A 22,320-nucleotide genomic window follows, 5' to 3' on the forward strand; every position below is an offset into this window, starting at 1 on the left:
ACTGGGATCTATGGGGCATACTGGGGTCTATGGGGCACAGTGGGATCTATGGGGCACTGGGATCTGTGGGGCACAGTGGGAGCTGTGGGGCACGCTGAGATCTATGGGGCACAGTGGGAGCTGTGGGGCACACTGGGATCTATGGGGCACAGTGGGGTCTATAGGGCACACTGGGATCTATGGGGCACTGGGATCTATGGGGCACACCGGGAGTTGTGGGGCACGCTGGGATCTGTGGGGCACAGTGGGGTCCATGGGGCACACTGGGATCTGTGGGGCACAGTGAGGTCTGTGGGGCAAACTGAGATTAATGGGGCACACTGGGATCTGTGGGGCACACTGGGATCTATGGGGCACACTGGGATCTGTGGGGCACACTGGGATCTATGGGGCACAGTGGGATCTGTGGGGCACACTGGGAGCTGTGGGGCACACTGGGATCTATGGGGCACAGTGGGATCTATGGGGCACACTGGGAGCTGTGGGGCACACTGGGATCTATGGGGCACATGGGGATCTATGGGGCAAACTGGGATCTATGGGGCACATGGGGATCTATGGGGCACACTGGGAGATGTGTGGGGTGCATTGGGATCTATAGGGCACCAACCCACCCCACATCCAACACCCCCCCTAAGCTGCCCCCCAACCACTGTGCCCCCCAACCATTGTGCACCCCAACCAACACCCCCCATAAGCTGCCCCCCAACCACTGTGCCCCCCAACCATTGTGCCCCCCATGCTGTGCCCCCCCTGATGTGCCCCCCAACCAACACCCCCCTTACCTGCCCCCCATGCCGATGTGCCCCCCATGCTGTGCCCCCCAACCAATGCCCCCCATGACGATGTGCCCCTCAACCAACACCCCCCCTAAGCTGCCCCCCAACCAACGCCCCCCCTGATGTGCCCCCCAACCAACACCCCCCATGAACTGCCCCCCAACCAACGCCCCCCCCATGATGTGCCCCCCAACCACTGTGCCCCCCAACCAACACCCCCCATAAGCTGCCCCCCAACCACTGTGCGCCCCAACCAACACCCCCCTTACCTGCCCCCCATGCCGATATGCCCCCCACCCACTGTGCCCCCCATGCTGTGCCCCCCATGCTGTGCCCCCCATGATGTGCCCCCCACCCACTGTGCCCCCCATGCTGTGCCCCCCATGCTGTGCCCCCCACCCACTGTGCCCCCATCCTGTGCCCCCCATGCTGTGCCCCCCATCCTGTGCCCCCCATGCTGTGCCCCCCATGCTGTGCCCCCCATGCTGTGCCCCCCAAGCATTGTTGTGCCCCCCGTTGCCCGCAGGCGCAGCGCCACATCCAGGATCTGTACGAGGACCTCCGGGACGGCCATAACCTCATCTCACTGCTCGAAGTGCTCTCGGGGGACACTCTGGTGGGTGCCCCATTGCGACCCCTCTGCCCCATAGCGAACTCCCTCTGCCCCACAGCGACCCCTCTGCCCCACAGCGACCTCCATCCTCCCTATAGTGACCCCCCTCTGACCCACAGCGATCTCTGTCCTCCCTATAGCGACCCTCCTCTGACCCTCAGCGACCCCTCTGCCCCACAGCGACCTCCGTCCTCCCTATAGCGACCCCCCTCTGCCCCACAGCGACCCCTCTGCCCCACAGCGACCCCCCTCTGCCCCATAGCGACTCCCCTCTGACCCATAGCGACCCCCCTCTGACCCACAGCGACCCCCTGTCTGCCCCACAGCGACGTCCATCCTCCCTATAGCGACCACCCTCTGCCCCACAGCGACCCCCCTCTGCCCCATATCGACCTCCATCCTCCCTGTAGCGACCCCCCTCTGCCCCACAGCGACCTCCGTCCTCCCTATAGCGACCCCCCTCTGCCCCATAGCGACCCCTCTGCCCCATAGCGACCCCTCTGACCCATAGCGACCCCCCTCTGCCCCATACTGACCCCCCTCTGCCCCACAGCGACCTCCATCCTCCCCACAGCGATCCCCCTCTGCCCCATAGCGACCCCCCTCTGCCCCATAGCGACCCCTCTGACCCATAGCAACCCCCCTCTGCCCCATAGCGACACCCCTCTGACCCACAACGACGTCTGTGGTCCCTATAGCGACCCCTCTGCCCTACAACGACCTCCGTCCAACCTATAGCGACTCCTCTGCCCCACAGCTACCCCCCTCTGACCCACAGCGACCCTCCTCTGCCCCATAGCGACCCCTCTGCCCCATAGCGACCCGCCTCTGCCCCACAGCGACCCCTGTCCTCCCCATAGCAAGCCCTCTGCCCCATAGTGACCCCCGTCTGCCCCATAGCGACCCCTCTGCCCCATAGCTACCCCCCTCTGACCCACAGCGACCCCCCTCTGACCCATAGCGACCCCTCTGCCCCATAGTGACCCCCGTCTGCCCCATAGCGACCCCTCTGCCCCATAGTGACCCCCGTCTGCCCCATAGCGACCCCTCTGCCCCATAGCAACCCCCTCTGACCCACAGCGACCCCCTTCTGATCCACAGCGACCCCCCTCTGCCCCATACTGACCCCCGTCCTCCCTATAGCGACCCCCCTCTGCCCCATAGCGACCCCTCTGACCCAGAGCGACCCCCCTCTGCCCCATAGCGACCTCCATCCACCCTATAGCGACCCCTCTGCCCCATAGCGACCCCCCTCTGACCCACAGCGACCCCCCTCTGCCCCATAGCGAATCCCCTCTGCCCCACAGTGACCTCCGTCCACCCCATAGCGACCCCTCTGCCCCATAGCGACCCCCTCTGCCCCATAGCGACCCCCTCTGACCCATAGTGACCCCCCTCTGCCCCATAGAGACCCCCTCTGACCCACAGCGACCCCCCTCTGACCCACAGCAACCCCTCTGACCCACAGCGACCCCCCTCTGCCCCATAGCGACTCCCCTCTGCCCCACAGCGACCTCTGTCCACCCCATAGCGACCCCTCTGCCCCATAGCGACCCCCCTCTGACCCACAGCGACACCTCTGCCCCATAGCGACCCCTCTGCCCCATAGAGACCTCCGTCCTCCCTATAGCGAACCCCCTCTGCCCCATAGCACCCCCTCTGCCCCACAGCAACCTCTGTCCACCCTATAGCGACCTTTCTGCCCCATACCGACCCCCCTCTGCCCCACAGCGACCCCCCTCTGACCCACAGCGACCCCTCTGCCCCATAGCAACCCCCCTCTGACCCACAGCGACCTCCATCCACCCTATAGCGACACCTCTGCCCCATAGGGACCCCCTTCTGCCCCATAGCGACCCCCGTCCTCCCCACAGCGACCCCTATCCACCCCATAGCGACCCCTCTGCCCCATAGCGACCCCCGTCCACCCTATAGCAACCCCTCTGCCCCACAGCAAACCCCGTCCACCCTATAGCGACCCCTCTGCCCCATAGCGACCCCCCTCTGCCCCACAGAGATCCCCATCCGTCCCAGAGGGACCCCACTCTACCCCATAGCAACCTCCATCCACCCTATAGCGACCCCTCTGCCCCACAGTGACCTCCGTCCATCCTATAGCGACACCCCTGCCCCATAGCAACCACACTCTGCCCCACAGCAGTCCCCGTCCGTCCCATAGGGACACCCCTCTGCCCCATAGCGATCCCCCTCTGCCCCATAGGGATGCCCCTCTGACCCACAGCGACCCCCGTTCACCCTATAGCGACCCCTCTGCCCCATAGCGACACCCCTGCCCCATAGCGACCACACTCTGCCCCACAGCAACCCCCATTCACCCTATAGCGACCCCTCTGCCCCATAGCGACACCCCTGCCCCATAGCGACCCCCGTTCACCCTATAGCAACCCCTCTGCCCCATAGCGACACCCCTGCCCCATAGCGACCACACTCTGCCCCACAGCAGTCCCCGTCCGTCCCATAGGGACACCCCTCTGCCCCATAGCGATCCCCTCTGCCCCATAGGGACGCCCCTCTGACCCACAGCAACCCCCGTTCACCCTATAGCGACCCCTCTGCCCCATAGCGACCCCCATCCTCCCCATAGCGACCCCTCTGCCCCATAGCGACCCCCCTCTGCCCCACAGAGATCCCCATCCGTCCCAGAGGGACCCCACTCTGCCCCATAGCGACCCCCCTCTGACCCACAGCAATCCCCATCTGTCCCATAGTGACCCCCCTCTGCCCCACAGCGACCCCCCTCTGTGCCCCACAGCGACCCCCCGGCCGCCCCATAGCGACCCCCCTCTGTGGCCCACATCCTGTGCCCCATATCCGCCTCCCATCTGCACCCCACAATGATCCTCTCTGCCCTATAGCTGCTCTCTGACCCTCTCTGCCCCATAGCCGCTCTCTGACCCTCTCTGCCCCACAGCTGCACTCTGACCCTCTCTGCCCCATAGCCGCTCTCTGACCCTCTCCACCCCATAGCCGCTCTCTAACTCTCTCTACCCCATAGCCTCTCTCAGACCCTCTCTGCCCCACAGCTGCACTCTGACCCTCTCTGCCCCACAACCGCTCTGTGACCCTCTCTGCCCCATAGCCTCTCTCAGACCCTCTCTGCCCCGTAGCTGCACTCTGACCCCTTCTGCCCCATAGCCGCTCTGTGACCCTCTCTGCCCTATAGCTGCTATGACCCTCTCTGCCCCATAGCCGCTCTCTGACCCTCTCTGCCCCACAGCTGCTCTCTGACCCTCTCTGCCCCATAGCCGCTCTCTGACCCTCTCTGCCCCATAGCTGCACTCTGACCCTCTCTGCCCCATAGCCGCTCTCTGAACCTCTCTGCCCCACAGCTGTACTCTGACCCTCCCTGCCCCATAGCCACGCTCTGACCCTCTCTCTGTGCCCCACAGCTGCACTCTGACCCTCTCTGCCCCATAGCTGCTCACTATGTGCCCCATAGCTGCTCTCTCTGCCCCAAAGCTGCACTCTGACCCTCTCTGCCCCATAGCCACACTCCGACCCTCTCTCTGTGCCCCATAGCTACACTCTGGCCCCCTCTGCCCCATAGCTGCTCACTCTGCCCCACAGCTGCTCTCTCTGCCCCATAGCTGCTCTCTGACCCTCTCTGTGCCCCACAGCTGCACTCTGACCCTCTCTGCCCCATAGCTGCTCACTCTGCCCCATAGCTGCACTCTGACCCTCTCTGCCCCACAGCTGCTCTCTCTGCCCCACAGCTGCTCTCTCTGCCCCATAGTTGCACTCTGACCCTCTCTGCCCCACAGCTGCTCTCTCTGCCCCACAGCTGCTCTCTGACCCTCTCTGCCCCATAGCTGCACTCTGACTCTCTCTGCCCCATAGCTGCACTCTGACCCTCTCTCTGTGCCCCATAGCTGCTCTCTCTGCCCCATAGCCACTCTCTGACCCTCTCAGCCCCACAGCTGCTCTCTCTGCCCCATAGCTGCTCTCTGCCCTATAGGTACTCTCTGACCCTGTCTGCCCTATAGCTGCTCTCTGCCCCATAGCTGCACTCTGACACTCTCTGCCCCATAGCTGCATTCTGACTCTCTCTGCCCCACAGCTGCACTCTGACCCTCTCTCTGTGCCCCATAGCTGCTCTCTCTGCCCCATAGCCACTCTCTGACCCTCTCAGCCCCACAGCTGCTCTCTCTGCCCCATAGCTGCTCTCTGCCCTATAGGTACTCTCTGACCCTGTCTGCCCTATAGCTGCTCTCTGCCCCATAGCTGCACTCTGACACTCTCTGCCCCATAGCTGCATTCTGACCCTCTCTGCCCCACAGCTGCTCTCTCTGCCCCACAGCTGCTCTCTCTGCCCCATAGCTGCAAATCTGACCCTCTCTCTGCCCCATAGCCACTCTCTGACCTTCTCTGCCCCATAGCTGCTCTCTCTGCCCCCTAGCTGCTCACTCTGCCCCATAGCTGCACTCTGACCCTCTCTGCCCCATAGGCACTCTCTGACCCTCTCAGCCCCACAGCTGCTCTCTCTTCCCCATAGCTGCTCTCTGCCCTATAGCCACTCTCTGATCCTGTCTGCCCTATAGCTGCTCTCTGCCCCATAGCTGCACTCTGAACCTCTCTGCCCCATAGCTGCATTCTGACCCTCTCTGCCCCACAGCTGCTCTCTCTGCCCCACAGCTGCTCTCTCTGCCCCATAGTTGCACTCTGACCCTCTCTGCCCCACAGCTGCTCTCTCTGCCCCACAGCTGCTCTCTCTGCCCCGTAGCTGCACTCTGACCCTCTCTCTGCCCCATAGCTGCTCTCTCTGCCCCACAGCTGCTCTCTGACCCTCTCTGCCCCATAGCTGCACTCTGAACCTCTCTGCCCCATAGCTGCCCTCTCTGCCCCGTAGCTGCACTCTGACCCTCTCTGCCCCACAGCTGCCCTCTGTGCCCCATAGCTGCACTCGGACCCTCCCTGCCCCATAGCTGCTCTCTCTGCCCCACAGCTGCTCTCTCTGCCCCATAGCCGTTCTCTGATCCTGTCTGCCCCACAGCCGCTCTCAGACCCTCTCTGCCCCATAGCTGCACTCTGACCCTCTCTGCCCCACAGCTGCTCTCTCTGCCCCATAGCTGCTCTCTCTGCCCCATAGCTGCACTCTGACCCTCTCTCTGTCCCGTAGCTGCTCCCTCTGCCCCATAGTGCTCTCTCTGCCCCATAGCTGCTCTCTCACCCTCTCTGCCCCATAGCTGCTCTCTCTGCCCCACAGCTGCTCTCTCTGCCCCACAGCTGCACTCTGACCCTCTCTGCCCCATAGCTGCTCTCTGTGCCCTACAGCCGCTGCCTGACACTCTCTGCCCCACAGCTGCTCCCTCTGCCCCATAGCTGCTCTCTCTGCCCCACAGCTGCACTCTGACCCTCTCTGCCCCATAGCTGCACTCTGACCCTCTCTGCCCCACAGCTGCTCTCTGTGCCGTACAGCCGCTGCCTGACCCTCTCTGCCCCACAGCTGCTCCCTCTGCCCCATAGCTGCACTCTGACCCTCTCTGCTCCACAGCTGCAGTCTGACCCTCTCTGCCCCATAGCTGCACTCTGACCCTCTCTGCCCCATAGCTGCTCCCTCTGCCCCATAGCTGCTCTCTCTGCCCCACAGCTGCACTCTGACCCTCTCTGCCCCATAGCTGCACTCTGACCCTCTCTGCCCCACAGCTGCTCTCTGTGCCCTACAGCCGCTGCCTGACCCTGTCTGCCCCATAGCTGCTCCCTCTGCCCCATAGCTGCTCTCTCTGCCCCACAGCTGCTCCCTCTGCCCCATAGCTGCTCCCTCTGCCCCACAGCTTCTCTGTGCCCCACAGCTGCTGTCTGACCCTCTCTCCCTCTCTCTCTCTCTGCCCCCCCTCTCTCTGCCCCCCTCCCTCCGCTCCATGTGGGGCAGCCCCGGGAGCGCGATGTCATCAGGAGGTTACGCCTGGTGAGTGTGGGGCGCCGCGCTGCCCCATAGCGCTGCCCCATAGCGCTGCCCCAAGGCGCTGCCTCATGGCTCTGCCCTATAGCACTGCCCCATGGCTCTGCCCCATGGCTCTGCCCCATAGTGCAGGCCGTATGGATCTGCCCCATAGAGCTGCCTTATAGCGCTGACCCATAGCGCTGCCCCATAGCGCTGCCCCATGCCTCTGCCCCATGCCTCTGCCCCATAGCTCTGCCCCATAGTGCAGTCCCCATGGCTCTGCCCTATAGCACTGCCCCATGGCTCTGCCCCATGGCTCTGCCCCATAGTACTATCCCCTAGCGCTGCCCCATAGCACTGCCCCATAGCGCTGCCCCATGGCGCTGCCCCATAGCGCTGCCCCATGTCTCTGCCCCATAACTCTGCCCCATAGCGCTGCCCCAAGGCGCTGCCTCATGGCTCTGCCCTATAGCACTGCCCCATGGCTCTGCCCCATGGCTCTGCCCCATAGTGCAGGCCGTATGGATCTGCCCCATAGAGCTGCCTTATAGCGCTGACCCATAGCGCTGCCCCATAGCGCTGCCCCATGCCTCTGCCCCATGGCTCTGCCCCATAGCTCTGCCCCATAGTGCAGTCCCCATGGCTCTGCCCCATTGCACCGGCCCCATGTCTCTGCCCCATAGCGCTGCCCCATGGCTCTGCCCCATAGTGCAGGCCGTATGGCGCTGCCCCATAGTGCTGCCCCATAGCTCTTCCCCATGGCTCTGCCCCATAGTACTATCCCCTAGTGCTGCCCCATGGCTCTGCCCTATAGTGCTGGCTCTATGGCTCTGCCCCATAGCGCTGCCCCATAGCGCTGCCCCATAGCACTGTCCCATGGCTCTACCCCATAGTGCTGCCCCATGGCTCTGCCCCATAGCGCTGCCCCAAGGTGCTGCCCCATGGCTCTGCCCTATAGCACTGCCCCATGGCTCTGCCCCATAGCGCTGCTCCATGGCTCTGCCCCATGGCTCTGCCCCATAGTGCAGGCCGTATGGCGCTGCCCCATAGCGCTGCCCCATAGCTCTTCCCCATGGCTCTGCCCCATAGCGCTGCCTCATGGCTCTGCCCTATAGTGCTGGCCCTATGGCTCTGCCCCATGGCGCATGGCCATGCCATGGGGAAGAATGTAGGGCCATGCCATGGGGTGGTGCCGTGGGGCACAATATAGGGCCATGCCATGGGGCACAATATAGGGCCATGCCATGGAGTGGTTCCATGGGGCACAATATAGGGCCATGCCATGGGGCGGTTCTGTGGGGCACAATATAGGGCCGTGCTTTGGGGTGGTTCTGTGGGGCACAATATAGGGGCATGTTATGGGGTGGTGCTGTGGGGCAGAATATAGGGCCATGCCATGGGGCACAATATAGGGCCATGCCATGGGGTGGTGCTGTGGGGCACAATATAGGGCCATGCCATGGGGTGGTGCTGTGGGGCACAATATAGGGCCATGCCATGGGAGGGTTCCATGGGGCACAATATAGGGCCATGCCATGGGGCACAATATAGGGCCATGCCATGGGGGAATTCTGTGGGGCACAATATAGGGCCATGCCATGGGGTGGCGCTGTGGGGCACAATATAGGGCCACGCCATGGGGCACAATATAGGGCCATGCCATGGGGTGGTACTGTGGGGCACAATATAGGGCCATGCCATGGGGCACAATATAGGGCCGTGCCATGGGGTGGTGCTGTGGGGCACAATATAGGGCCATGCCATAGGGTGTTTCCATAGGGTGGGTCTATGGGGCACAATATAGGGCCATGCCATGGGGCACAATATAGGGCCATGCCATGGGGGGGTTCTGTGGGGCACAAAATAGGGCCATGCCATGGGGTGGTGCTGAGGGGCACAATATAGGGCCATGCCATAGGGTGTTTCCATAGGGTGGTTCTGTGGGGCACAATATAGGGCCATGCCATGGGGGGGTTCTGTGGGGCACAATATAGGGCCATGCCATGGGGTGGTGCTGTGGGGCACAATATAGGGCCATGTTATGGGGTGGTTCTGTGGGGCACAATATAGGGCCATGCCATGGGGCACAATATGGGGCCATGCCATGGGGTGGTGCTGTGGGGCACAATATAGGGCCATGCCATAGGGTGTTTCCATAGGGTGGTTCTGTGGGGCACAATATAGGGCCATGCCATGGGGGGGTTCTGTGGGGCACAAAATAGGGCCATGCCATGGGGCACAATATAGGGCCATGCCATGGGGTGGTGCTGTGGGGCACAATATAGGGCCATGCCATGGGGTGGATCTGTGGGGCACAATATAGGGCCATGCCATGGGGGGGTTCTGTGGGGCACAATATAGGGCCATGCCATGGGGCACAATATAGGGCCATGCCATGGGGTGGTGCTGTGGGGCACAATATAGGGCCGTGCCATGGGGCACAATATAGGGCCATGTGATTGGGGGGGTTCTGTGGGGCACACTATAGGGCCATGCCATGGGGGGATCCATGGGGCACAATATAGGGCCGTGCCATGGGGTGGTGCTGTGGGGCACAATATAGGGCCATGCCATGGGGTGGTGCTGTGGGGCACAATATAGGGCCATGCTATGGGGTGGTGCTGTGGGGCACACTATAGGGCCATGCCATGGGGGGGTTCTGTGGGGCACAATATAGGGCCATGCCATGGCGTGGTGCTGTGGGGCACAATATAGGGCCATGCCATGGGGGGGTTCTGTGGGGCACAATATAGGGCCATGCCATGGGGCACAATATAGGGCCATGCCATGGGGTGGTGCTGTGGGGCACAATATAGGGCCGTGCCATGGGGCACAATATAGGGCCATGTGATTGGGGGGGTTCTGTGGGGCACACTATAGGGCCATGCCATGGGGGGATCCATGGGGCACAATATAGGGCCGTGCCATGGGGTGGTGCTGTGGGGCACAATATAGGGCCATGCCATGGGGTGGTGCTGTGGGGCACAATATAGGGCCATGCTATGGGGTGGTGCTGTGGGGCACACTATAGGGCCATGCCATGGGGGGGTTCTGTGGGGCACAATATAGGGCCATGCCATGGCGTGGTGCTGTGGGGCACAATATAGGGCCATGCCATGGGGCACAATATAGGGCCATGCCATGGGGTGGTTATATGGGGTGGTGTTGTGGGGCACAATATAGGGCCATGCCATGGGGTGGTGCTGTGGGGCACACTATGGGGCCATTCCATGGGGCAAAATATAGGGCCATGGGGTCTCTATGGGGCAGTGCCATGGGGTCTCTATGGGGCAGTGCCATGGGGTCTCTATGGGGCCATTCCATGGGGTCTCTATGGGCCATTCCATGGGGTCTCTATGGGACAGTGCCATGGGGTCTCTATGGGGCCATTCCATGGGGTCTCTATGGGCCATTCCATGGGGTCTCTATGGGGCAGTGCCATGGGGTCTCTATGGGGCATTCCATGGGGTCTCTATGGGGCCATTCCATGGGGTCTCTGTGGGGCAGTGCCATGGGGTCTCTATGGGGCCATTCCATGGTGTCTCTATGGGGCAGTGCCATGAGGTCTCTATGGGGCAGTGCCATGGGGTCTCTATGGGGCATTCCATGGGGTCTCCATGGGGCCATTCCATGGGGTGTCTATGGGGCAGTGCCATGGGGTCTCTATGGGGCCATTCCATGGGGTCTCTATGGGGCAGTGCCATGGGTTCTTTGTGGGGCAGTGCCATGGGGTCTCTATGGGGCAGTGCCATGGGGTCTCTGTGGGGCATTCCATGGGGTCTCTATGGGGCCATTCCATGGGGTCTCTATGGGGCAGTGCCATGGGGTCTCTATGGGGCCATTCCATGGGGTCTCTATGGGGCATTCCATGGGGTCTGTATGGGGCCATTCCATGGGGTGGTCTCTATGGGGCAGTGCCATGGGGTCTCTATGGGGCCATTCCATGGGGTCTCTATGGAGCATTCCATGGGGTCTCTGTGGGGCCATTCTGTGGGGTCTCAATGGGGCCATTCCATGGGGTCTCTATGGGGCAGTGCCATGGGGTCTCTATGGGGCCATTCCATGGGGTGTCTATGGGGCATTCCATGGGGTGTCTATGGGGCAGTGCCATGGGGTCTCTATGGGGCAGTGCCATGGGGTGGTCTCTATGGGGCAGTGCCATGGGTCTCTATGGGGCCATTCCATGGGGTCTCTATGGGGCATTCCATGGGGTCTCTATGGGGCAGTGCAATGGGGTCTCTATGGGGCCATTCCATGGGGTCTCTATGGGGCCATTCCATGGGGTGTCTATGGGGCAGTGCCATGGGGTCTCTATGGGGCAGTGCCATGGGGTCTCTATGGGGCATTCCATGGGGTCTCTGTGGGGCAGTGCCATGGGGTCTCTATGGGGCCATTCCATGGGGTGTCTATGGGGCAGTGCCATGAGGTCTCTATGGGGCCATTCCATGGGTTGTCTATGGGGCAGTGCCATGGGGTCTCTATGGGGCCATTCCATGGGGTCTCTATGGGGCATTCCATGGGGTCTCTATGGGGCAGTGCCATGGGGTGTCTATGGGGCCATTTGTGGGGTCTCTATGGGGCAGTGCCATGGGGTGTCTATGGGGCCATTCCATGGGGTCTCTATGGGGCAGTGCCATGGGGTCTCTGTGGGGCAGTGCAATGGGGTGTCTATGGGGCCAGTCCATGGGGTCTCTGTTGGGCAGTGCCATGAGGTCTCTATGGGGCAGTGCCATGGGGTCTCTATGGGGCAGTGCCATGGGGTCTCTATGGGGGGATTCCATGGGGTCTCTATGGGGCATTCCATGGGGTCTCCATGGGGCCATTCCATGGGGTCTCTATGGGGCAGTGCCATGGGGTCTCCATGGGGCCATTCCATGGGGTCTCTATGGGGCCATTCCATGGGTTGTCTATGGGGCAGTGCCATGGGGTCTCTATGGGGCCATTCCATGGGGTGTCTATGGGGCAGTGCCATGGGGTCTCTATGGGGCCATTCCATGGGGTCTCTATGGGGCAGTGCCATGGGTTCTTTGTGGGGCAGTGCCATGGGGTCTCTATGGGGCAGTGCCATGGGGTCTCTATGGGGCATTCCATGGGGTCTCTATGGGGCCATTCCATGGGGTGGTCTCTATGGGGCAGTGCCATGGGGTCTCTATGGGGCCATTCCATGGGGTCTCTATGGGGCAGTGCCATGGGGTCTCTGTGGGGCAGTGCAATGGGGTGTCTATGGGGCCAGTCCATGGGGTCTCTGTTGGGCAGTGCCATGGGGTCTCTATGGGGCAGTGCCATGGGTTCTTTGTGGGGCAGTGCCATGGGGTGTCTATGGGGCAGTGCCATGGGGTCTCTATGGGGCCATTCCATGGGGTCTCTATGGGGCATTCCATGGGGTCTCTATGGGGCAGTGCCATGGGGCCCTATGGGGCCATTTGTGGGGTCTCTATGGGGCATTCCATGGGGTCTCTATGGGGCAGTGCCATGGGGTCTCTATGGGGCAGTGCCATGGGGTCTCTGTGGGGCAGTGCAATGGGGTGTCTATGGGGCCAGTCCATAGGGTCTCTGTTGGGCAGTGCCATGGGGTCTCTATGGGGCAGTGCAATGGGGTCTCTATGGGGCCATTCCATGGGGTCTCTATGGAGCATTCCATGGGGTCTCTATGGGGCCATTCCATGGGGTGTCTATGGGGCAGTGCAATGGGGTCTCTATGGGGCCATTTGTGGGGTCTCTATGGGGCATTCCATGGGGTCTCCATGGGGCAGTGCCATGGGGTCTCTATGGGACCATTCCATGGGGTCTCTATGGGGCAGTGCCATGGGGTGTCACTATGGGGCGACCGTATGGGGTGTCGCTATGGGGCGGCTTTATGGGGCGACTCCATGGGGCAGCTCTATGGGGCAGCTCTATGGGGTGGCTCTATGGGGCAGCTCTATGGAGTGGCTCTATGGGGAGCTCTATGGGGCGGCCCTATGGGGTGTCGCTATGGGGCGGCCGTATCGGGGGTTGCTATGGGGCAGTCCTATGGGGCGGCTGTATGGGGTGTCGCTCTGGGGCGGCTCTATGGGGCGACCGTATGGGGTGTCGCTATGGGGCGGCTCTATGGGGCGGCCGTATGGGGTGTCACTATGGGGCGTCTGTATGGGGTGGCCCTATGGGGTGTCGCTATGGGGCGGCTGTATGGGGCGGCCCTATGGGGTGTCGCTATGGGGCGGCTGTATGGGGCGGCTGTATGGGGCGGCCCTATGGGATGTCACTATGGGGTGTCGCTATGGGGCGGCCTTACGGGGTCGCTCTATGAGGAGCTCTATGGGGCGGCTGTATGGGGTGTCGCTATGGGGCGGCTGTATGGGGCGGCCCTATGGGGTGTCACTATGGGGTGTCGCTATGGGGCGGCTGTATGGGGTGGCCCTATGGGGTGTCACTATGGGGTGTCGCTATGGGGCGGCTCTATTGGGTGGCTCTATGAGGAGCTCTATGGGGCGGCTGTATCGGGTGTCACTATGGGGCGGCCTTACGGGGTCGCTCTATGAGGAGCTCTATGGGGCGGCTGTATGGGGTGTCGCTATGGGGCGGCTGTATGGGGCGGCCGTATGGGGTGTCGCTATGGGGCGGCCCTATGGGGTGTCGCTATGGGGCGGCTGTATGGGGCGGCCCTATGGGGTGTCACTATGGGGTGTCGCTATGGGGCGGCTGTATGGGGTGTCACTACGGGGTGTCGCTATGGGGCGGCTGTATGGGGCGGCCATATGGGGTGTCGCTATGGGGCGGCTGTATGGGGCGGCCGTATGGGGTGTCGCTATGGGGCGGCTGTATGGGGCGGCCCTATGGGGTGTCGCTATGGGGCGGCTGTATGGGGCGGCCGTATGGGGTGTCACTATGGGGCGGCCGTATGGGGTGTCACTATGGGGCGGCTGTATGGGGTGGCCCTATGGGGTGTCGCTATGGGGCGGCTGTATGGGGCGGCCCTATGGGGTGTCGCTATGGGGCGGCTGTATGGGGCGGCTGTATGGGGCGGCCCTATGGGGTGTCACTATGGGGTGTCGCTATGGGGCGGCTGTATGGGGTGGCCCTATGGGGTGTCACTATGGGGTGTCGCTATGGGGCGGCTGTATGGGGTGTCGCTATGGGGTGTCACTATGGGGTGTCGCTATGGGGCGGCCGTATGGGGTGTCACTATGGGGTGTCGCAATGGGGCGGCTCTATGGGGTGGCTCTATGGGATGTCACTATGGGGCAGCTGTATGTGGTGTCGCTATGGGGCGGCTGTATGGGGCGGCCGTATGGGGTGTCGCTATGGGGCGGCCCTATGGGGCGTCGCTATGGGGCGGCCCATGGGGTGTCGCTATGTGGTGTCGCTATGGGGCGGCCGTATGGGTTGTCGCTATGGGGCGGCTGTATGGGGCGGCCGTATGGGGTGTCACTATGGGGTGTCGCTATGGGGCGGCTGTATGGGGCGGCCCTATGGGGTGTCGCTATGGGGTGTCGCTATGGGGCGGCCCTATGGGGCGTCGCTATGGGGCGTCGCTATGGGGCGGCTGTATGTGGTGTCGCTATGGGGCGGCTGTATGGGGCGGCCGTATGGGGTGTCACTATGGGGCGGCCGTATGGGGTGTCGCTATGGGGCAGCTGTATGGGGCGGCCGTATGGGGTGTCGCTATGGGGTGTCGCTATGGGGCGGCTGTATGGGGCGGCCATATGGGGTGTCGCTATGGGGCGGCTCTATGGGGTGGCTCTATGGGGTGTCACTATGGGGCAGCTGTATGTGGTGTCGCTATGGGGCGGCTGTATGGGGCGGCCGTATGGGGTGTCGCTATGGGGTGTCGCTATGGGGCGGCTGTATGGGGCGGCCATATGGGGTGTCGCTACGGGGCGTCGCTATGGGGCGGCTCTATGGGGTGTCACTATGAGGTGTCGCTATGGGGTGGCTGTATGGGGCGGCCGTATGGGGTGTCACTATGGGGCGGCTGTATGGGGCGGCTGTATTGGGCGGCTGTATGGGGTGTCACTATGGGGCGGCTGTATGGGGCGGCCCTATGGGGTGTCGCTATGGGGCGTCGCTATGGGGCGGCTCTATGGGGTGTCACTATGAGGTGTCGCTATGGGGTGGCTGTATGGGGCGGCTGTATGGGGTGTCGCTATGGGGCGGCTGTATGGGGCGGCCCTATGGGGTGTCGCTATGGGGTGGCTCTATGGGGCGGCCCTATGGGGTGTCGCTATGGGGTGTCGCTATGGGGTGGCCCTATGGTGTGTCGCTATGGGGTGTCGCTATGGGGCGGCTGTATGGGGCGGCCATATGGGGTGTTGCTATGGGGCGGCCGTATGGGGTGTCGCTATGGGGCGGCTGTATGGGGCGGCCCTATGGGGTGTCACTATGGGGTGTCGCTATGGGGCGGCTGTATGGGGTGTCGCTATGGGGTGTCGCTATGGGGCGGCTGTATGGGGCGGCCATATGGGGTGTTGCTATGGGGCGGCCGTATGGGGTGTCGCTATGGGGCGGCTGTATGGGGCGGCCCTATGGGGTGTCACTATGGGGTGTCGCTATGGGGCGGCTGTATGGGGTGTCACTATGGGGTGTCGCTATGGGGCGGCTGTATGGGGCGGCCCTATGGGGTGTCACTATGGGGTGTCGCTATGGGGCGGCTGTATGGGGTGTCGCTATGGGGTGTCGCTATGGGGCGGCTGTATGGGGCGGCCATATGGGGTGTTGCTATGGGGCGGCCGTATGGGGTGTCGCTATGGGGCGGCTGTATGGGGCGGCCCTATGGGGTGTCACTATGGGGTGTCGCTATGGGGTGGCTGTATGGGGTGTCGCTATGGGGCAGCTCCATGGGGTGTCGCTCTGGGGCGGCTGTATGGGGCGTCGCTATGGGGCGTCACTATGGGGTGTCGCTATGGGGCGGCTGTATGGGGCGTCGCTATGGGGCGTCGCTATGGGGCGGCCCTATGGGTGTGCGAGCGCTGTTTCCCCGCAGCCGCGCGAGAAGGGCCGAATGCGCTTCCACAAACTGCAGAACGTGCAGATGGCGCTGGACTACCTGCGGCACCGCCAGGTACGCTGCCCCACACATGGGGGGCACCGGGGGCACTTGGGGGGCTGGGGGGGAACTGGGGGGGCTGGGGGGGCTCGGGGGGTGTTACTTGGGGGGCACCTGGGGGGCTGGGGGGGCACTTGGGGGGCTGGGGGGGAACTGGGGGGGCTGGGGGGGCTCGGGGGGTGTTACTTGGGGGGCACCTGGGGGGCTGGGGGGGCACTTGGGGGGCTGGGGGGGAACTGGGGGGGCTCGGGGGGTGTTACTTGGGGGGCACCTGGGGGGCTGGGGGGGCACTTGGGGGGCTGGGCGAGAACTGGGGGGCAGAGAGGGGGGCAGAGGGGGGGCTGGGGAGGGCTTTTGGGGGGTTGGGGGGGGAAAAGGGGGGCTGGGGAGGGCTTTTGGGGGGTTGAGGGGGAGCACATGGGGGGCACCTGGGGGGCTGGGGGGGCACTTGGGGGGCTGGGGGGGAACTGGGGGGGCTGGGGGGGCTCGGGGGGTGTTACTTGGGGGGCACTTGGGGGGCTGGGGGGTTGAGGGGGAGCACATGGGGGGCACCTGGGGGGACTTGGGGGGCTCCTGGGGGGCTGGGGAAGGCATTTGGGGGGCTGGGGGGGAATTGAGGAGCTGGGGGGGCTCGGGGGGGTCACCTTGGGGGGCACCTGGGGGGATGGGGGGGCACTTGGGGGGCTGGGGGGGCTCGGGGGGTGTTACTTGGGGGGCACCTGGGGGGCTGGGGGGGCACTTGGGGGGCTGGGGGGGAACTGGGGGGGCTCGGGGGGTGTTACTTGGGGGGCACCTGGGGGGCTGGGGGGGCACTTGGGGGGCTGGGGGGGAACTGGGGGGGCTGGGGGGGCTCGGGGGGTGTTACTTGGGGGGCACTTGGGGGGCTGGGGGGGCACTTGGGGGGCTGGGGGGGAACTGGGGGGGCTCGGGGGGTGTTACTTGGGGGGCACCTGGGGGGCTGGGGGGGCACTTGGGGGGCTGGGCGAGAACTGGGGGGCAGAGAGGGGGGCAGAGGGGGGGCTGGGGAGGGCTTTTGGGGGGTTGGGGGGGGGGAAAGGGGGGGCTGGGGGGGCACCTGGGGGGCTGGAAGGGGCTCCTGGGGGGCTGGGGAGGGCATTTGGGGGGCTGGGGGGGAACTGGGGGGGCTGGGGGGGCTCGGGGGGTGTTATTTGGGGGGCACTTGGGGGGCTGGGGGGTTGAGGGGGAGCACATGGGGGGCACCTGGGGGGACTTGGGGGGCTCCTGGGGGGCTGGGGAGGGCATTTGGGGGGCTGGGGGGGAACTGAGGAGCTGGGGGGGCTCGGGGGGGTCACCTTGGGGGGCACCTGGGGGGATGGGGGGGCACTTGGGGGGCTGGGGGGGCTCGGGGGGGGCACCTTGGGGGGCACCTGGGGGGCTGGGGGGGCACTTGGGGGGCTGGGGGGGAACTGGGGGGGCTGGGGGGGCTCGGGGGGGGCACCTTGGGGGGCACCTGGGGGGCTGGGGGGGGGAACAGGGGGGCTGGGAAGGGCTTTTGGGGGGTTGAGGGGGAGCACATGGGGGGCACCTGGGGGGACTTGGGGGGCACTTGGGGGGCTGGGGGGGAACTGGGGGGGCTGGGGGGGCTCGGGGGGTGTTACTTGGGGGTACTTGGGGGGCTGGGGGGTTGAGGGGGAGCACATGGGGGGCACCTGGGGGGACTTGGGGGGCTCCTGGGGGGCTGGGGAAGGCATTTGGGGGGCTGGGGGGGAATTGAGGAGCTGGGGGGGCTCGGGGGTGTTACTTGGGGGGCACCTGGGGGGCTGGGGGGGCACTTGGGGGCTGGGGGGGAACTGGGGGGCTGGGGGGGCTCGGGGGGTGTTACTTGGGGGGCACCTGGGGGGCTGGGGGGGCACTTGGGGGGCTGGGGGGGAACTGGGGGGGCTCGGGGGGTGTTACTTGGGGGGCACCTGGGGGGCTGGGGGGGCACTTGGGGGGCTGGGGGGGAACTGGGGGGGCACCTGGGGGGCTGGGGGGCACTTGGGGGGCTGGGGGGGAACTGGGGGGGCTGGGGGAGCTCGGGGGGGGCACCTTGGGGGGCACCTGGGGGGCTGGGGGGGCACTTGGGGGGCTGGGAGGGAACTGGGGGGGCTGGGGGGGCTCGGGGGGTGTTACTTGGGGGGCACCTGGGGGGCTGGGGGGGCACTTGGGGGGCTGGGGGGGAACTGGGGGGGCTCAGGGGGGGAACTGAGGAGCTGGGGGGGCTCGGGGGGGTCACCTTGGGGGCACCTGGGGGGATGGGGGGGCACTTGGGGGGCTGGGGGGGAACTGGGGGGGCTGGGGGGGCTCGGGGGGTGTTACTTGGGGGGCACCTGGGGGGCTGGGGGTGCACTTGGGGGGCTGGGGGGAACTGGGGGGGCTCGGGGGGTGTTACTTGGGGGGCACCTGGGGGGCTGGGGGGGCACTTGGGGGGCTGGGGGGGAACTGGGGGGGCTCGGGGGGGGCACCTTGGGGGGCACCTGGGGGGCTGGGGGGGCACTTGGGGGGCTGGGGGGGAACTGGGGGGCAGAGGGGGGGGCAGAGGGGGGGCTGGGGAGGGCTTTTGGGGGGTTGGGGGGGGAAAAGGGGGGGGCTGGAGGGGACATTTGGGGGGTTGAGGGGGGGAACGGGGGGGGCTGGGGGGGCACTTGGGGGGCTGGGGGGGGCACGTCGCGAACTGGAGGGGCACAGGGAGGGCATTTGGGAGGCTGGGGGGACTTGGGGGGCACAGGGGGGGCACCTTGGGGGGCACCTGAGGGGCTGGGGAGGGCATTTGGGGGGCTGGGGGGGCACCTTGGGGGGCACCTGGGGGGTTTGGGGGGGGCATTTGGGGGGCTGGGGGGGCTCCTGGGGGGCACCTGGGGGGCTCGGGGGGCACTGGGGGGGAACCTGGGGGGCTGGGGGGGGCATTTGGGGGGTTGGGGGGGCACCTGGGGGGCTGCAGGGGCATAGCCCTGCCCCATAGCACCACCCCATAGCACTGCCCCATAACCCCACCCCATAGCCCCACCCCATAGCCCTGACCCATAGCCCCGCCCCATAGCCCTTCCCCATAGTGCCTCCCCACAGTGCTCCCCATAGCTCTGCCCTATAGCCCTGCCCCATAGCACCACACCATAGCACTGCCCCATAACCCCACCCCATAGCCCCACCCCATAACCCCGCCCCATAACCCCACCCCATAGCCCTGACCCATAGCCCCGCCCCATAGCCCTTCCCCATAGTGCCTCCCCACAGTGCTCCCCATAGCTCTGCCCCATAGCGCCGTCCCATAGCACCACCCCATAACCCCACCCCATAGCCCTGCCCCATAGCTCTGCCCCACAGCCCTGCCCCATGGCACCAGGCACCACCCCATAGCCCTGCCCCATAGCCCCACCCCATAACCCCACCCCATAGCCCCGCCCCATAACCCCGCCCCATAACCCCACCCCATAGCCCCACCCCATAGCCCCACCCCATAGTGCCGCCCCATAGCTCCACCCCATAGCCCCACCCCATAGCCCTGCCCCATAGCCCTGTCCCATAGCACCACCCCATAACCCCACCCCATAGCCCCACCCCATAGTGCTGCTCCATAGTGCTGCCCCATAGCTCTGCCCCATAGCCCCACCCCATAGCCCTGCCCCACAGCCCTGTCCCATAGCACCACCCCATAACCCCACCCCATAGCCGCACCCCACAGCCCTGCCCCATAGCCACACCCCATAGCCCTGCCCCATAGCCACACCCCATAACCCCACCCCATAGCCCTGCCCCATAGCCCCGCCCCATAGCTCTGCCCCATAGCGCCGCATCCCTGCAGGTGAAGTTGGTGAACATCCGCAATGATGACATCGCCGATGGGAACCCCAAACTGACGCTGGGCCTCATCTGGACCATCATCCTACACTTCCAGGTGGGCGCCTGTGGGGCTGCTGTGGGGCTGCAGCGATGATGCAGTGCAGTGGGGCTGCGGTGCAGTGGGGCTGCAGTGGGGCCGTGATGCAGTGGGGCTGCTGTGGAGCCGCAGTGCAGTGGGGCTGCTGTGGGGCCGTGGTGCAGTGGGGCTGCTGTGGGGCTGCGGTGCAGTGGGGGGCTGCAGTGGGGCTGCGGTGCAGTGGGGCTGCAGTGCAGTGGGGCTGCAGTGATGATGCAGTGCGATGCAGCTGCATTGGGGCTGCAGTGATGATGCAGTGCAATGCAGCTGCAGCGGGGCCGCAGTGCAGTGGGGCTGCAGTGATGTCTCAACACAGTGGGGCTGCAGTGGGGTTGTAGTGATGATGCAGTGCAGTGGGGCTGCAGTGATGACTCAGCACAGTGGGGCTGCAGCGGAGTGGGGCTGCAGTGATGATACAGTGCAGTGGGCCTGCAGTGATGAGTCAGTGCAGTGGGGCCACAGTGCAGTGGGGCTGCAGTGGTGATGCAGTGCATTGGAAGTGCAGTGCAGTGGTGGTGCAGTGCAGTGCACTGTGGCTGCAGCGGTGGTGCTGCAGTGTGGGAGCAGTGGTGCAGTGCAGTGCAGGGCGGCTGCAGGGCTGCTGCATTGTGGGTGCAGTGGGGCTGCAGTGATGATGCAATGCAGTGCGAATGCAGTGATGGTGCAGTGCAGTGCGGCTGCAGTGGTGGTGATGCAGATCTCGGACATGCAGCTGTCGGGGCAGCACAGTGTGGTGATGCATTGCATTGCATTGCATTGCAGTAATGCAGGGTTGCATTGCAGATCTCAGACATGCAGCTGTTGGGGCAGCACACTGTGGTGATGCATTGCATTGCATTGCAGTAATGCAGGGTTGCATTGCACATCTCAGACATGCAGCTGTTGGGGCAGCACAGTGTGGTGATGCATTGCATTGCATTGCATTGCAGTAATGAAAGGTTGCATTGCAGATCTCAGACACGCAGGTGTCAGGGCAGCACAGCGATGTGTTGCAGTGCGTTGCAGCACAGTGATGCATGGTTGCATTTCAGATCTTGGACACCCAGCTGTCAGAGTAGCTCAGTGTGGTGATGCAGTGCGTTGCAGCGCAGTAATGCATGGTTGCATTTCAGATCTCGGACATCCAGGTGTCGGGGCAGCACTGTGCCGTGCATTGCAGTGCAGTGATGCATGGTTGCATTTCAGATCTCGGACATCCAGCTGTCAGGGCAGTGCAGTGCAGCGCAGTGATGCAGTAATGCATGGTTGCACTTCAGATCTGGAATACCCAGCTGTCAGAGTAGCGCTGTGTGATGATGCAGTGTGTTGCAGCGCAGTAATGCAGGGTTGCATTTCAGATCTCGGACATCCAGGTGTCAGGGCAGCGCTGTGCGGTGATGCAGGGCATGGCAGTGATGCAGTAATGCATGGTTGCATTTCAGATCTCGGACATCCAGGTGTCAGGGCAGTCGGAGAACATGTGATGCACTGTGCAGTGCATTGCAGCGCAGTAATGCAGGGTTGCATTTCAGATCTCGGACATCCAGCTGTCAGGGCAGTCGGAGGACATGTGATGCAGTGCATTGCATTGCAGTAACGCAGGGTTGCATTTCAGATCTCGGACATCCAGCTGTCAGGGCAGTGCAGTGCAGTGCATTGCATTGCAGTAATGCAGGGTTGCATTTCAGATCTCGGACATCCAGGTGTCGGGGCAGTCGGAGGACATGTGATGCAGTGCAGTGATGCAGTAACGCATGGTTGCATTTCAGATCTCGGACATCCAGGTGTCGGGGCAGTCGGAGGACATGTGATGCAGTGCATTGCATTGCAGTAACGCATGGTTGCATTTCAGATCTCGGACACCCAGCTGTCGGGGCATCGCTGTGCGGTGATGCAGGGCATTGCAGTGATGCAGTAACGCATGGTTGCATTTCAGATCTCGGACATCCAGCTGTCAGGGCAGCGCAGTGCAGTGCCTTGCAGCGCAGTAATGCATGGTTGCATTTCAGATCTCGGACATCCAGGTGTCGGGGCAGTCGGAGGACATGTGATGCAGTGCAGTGATGCAGTAATGCAGGGTTGCATTTCAGATCTCGGACAACCAGG

The 22,320-nt window shown here is 64.3% G+C and overlaps 1 protein-coding gene across 19 annotated transcripts in view; it reads left to right on the forward strand.

Annotated features, from left to right (window-relative positions):
- The window catches only part of LOC121109775 (plectin-like), a 160,878-nt gene that overhangs the window by 110,431 nt on the left and 28,127 nt on the right, over positions 1–22,320 (forward strand). For 13 of the 19 annotated variants that reach the window (XM_046935805.1, XM_040695628.2, XM_040695629.2 and 10 more), the window contains 4 exons: positions 1,306–1,395; positions 7,283–7,318; positions 16,257–16,334; positions 20,122–20,214. In XM_046935805.1, the coding sequence (XP_046791761.1) occupies positions 1,306–1,395; positions 7,283–7,318; positions 16,257–16,334; positions 20,122–20,214 (297 nt within the window). The remainder of the gene's footprint in view (positions 1–1,305; positions 1,396–7,282; positions 7,319–16,256; positions 16,335–20,121; positions 20,215–22,320) is intronic. The other 6 variants (XM_040695630.2, XM_040695623.2, XM_040695624.2 and 3 more) reach the window with 1 other exon arrangement.

The sequence above is a fragment of the Gallus gallus genome, chromosome 2 (assembly GCF_016699485.2).
Source record: "Gallus gallus isolate bGalGal1 chromosome 2, bGalGal1.mat.broiler.GRCg7b, whole genome shotgun sequence".
NCBI lineage: Eukaryota > Metazoa > Chordata > Aves > Galliformes > Phasianidae > Gallus > Gallus gallus.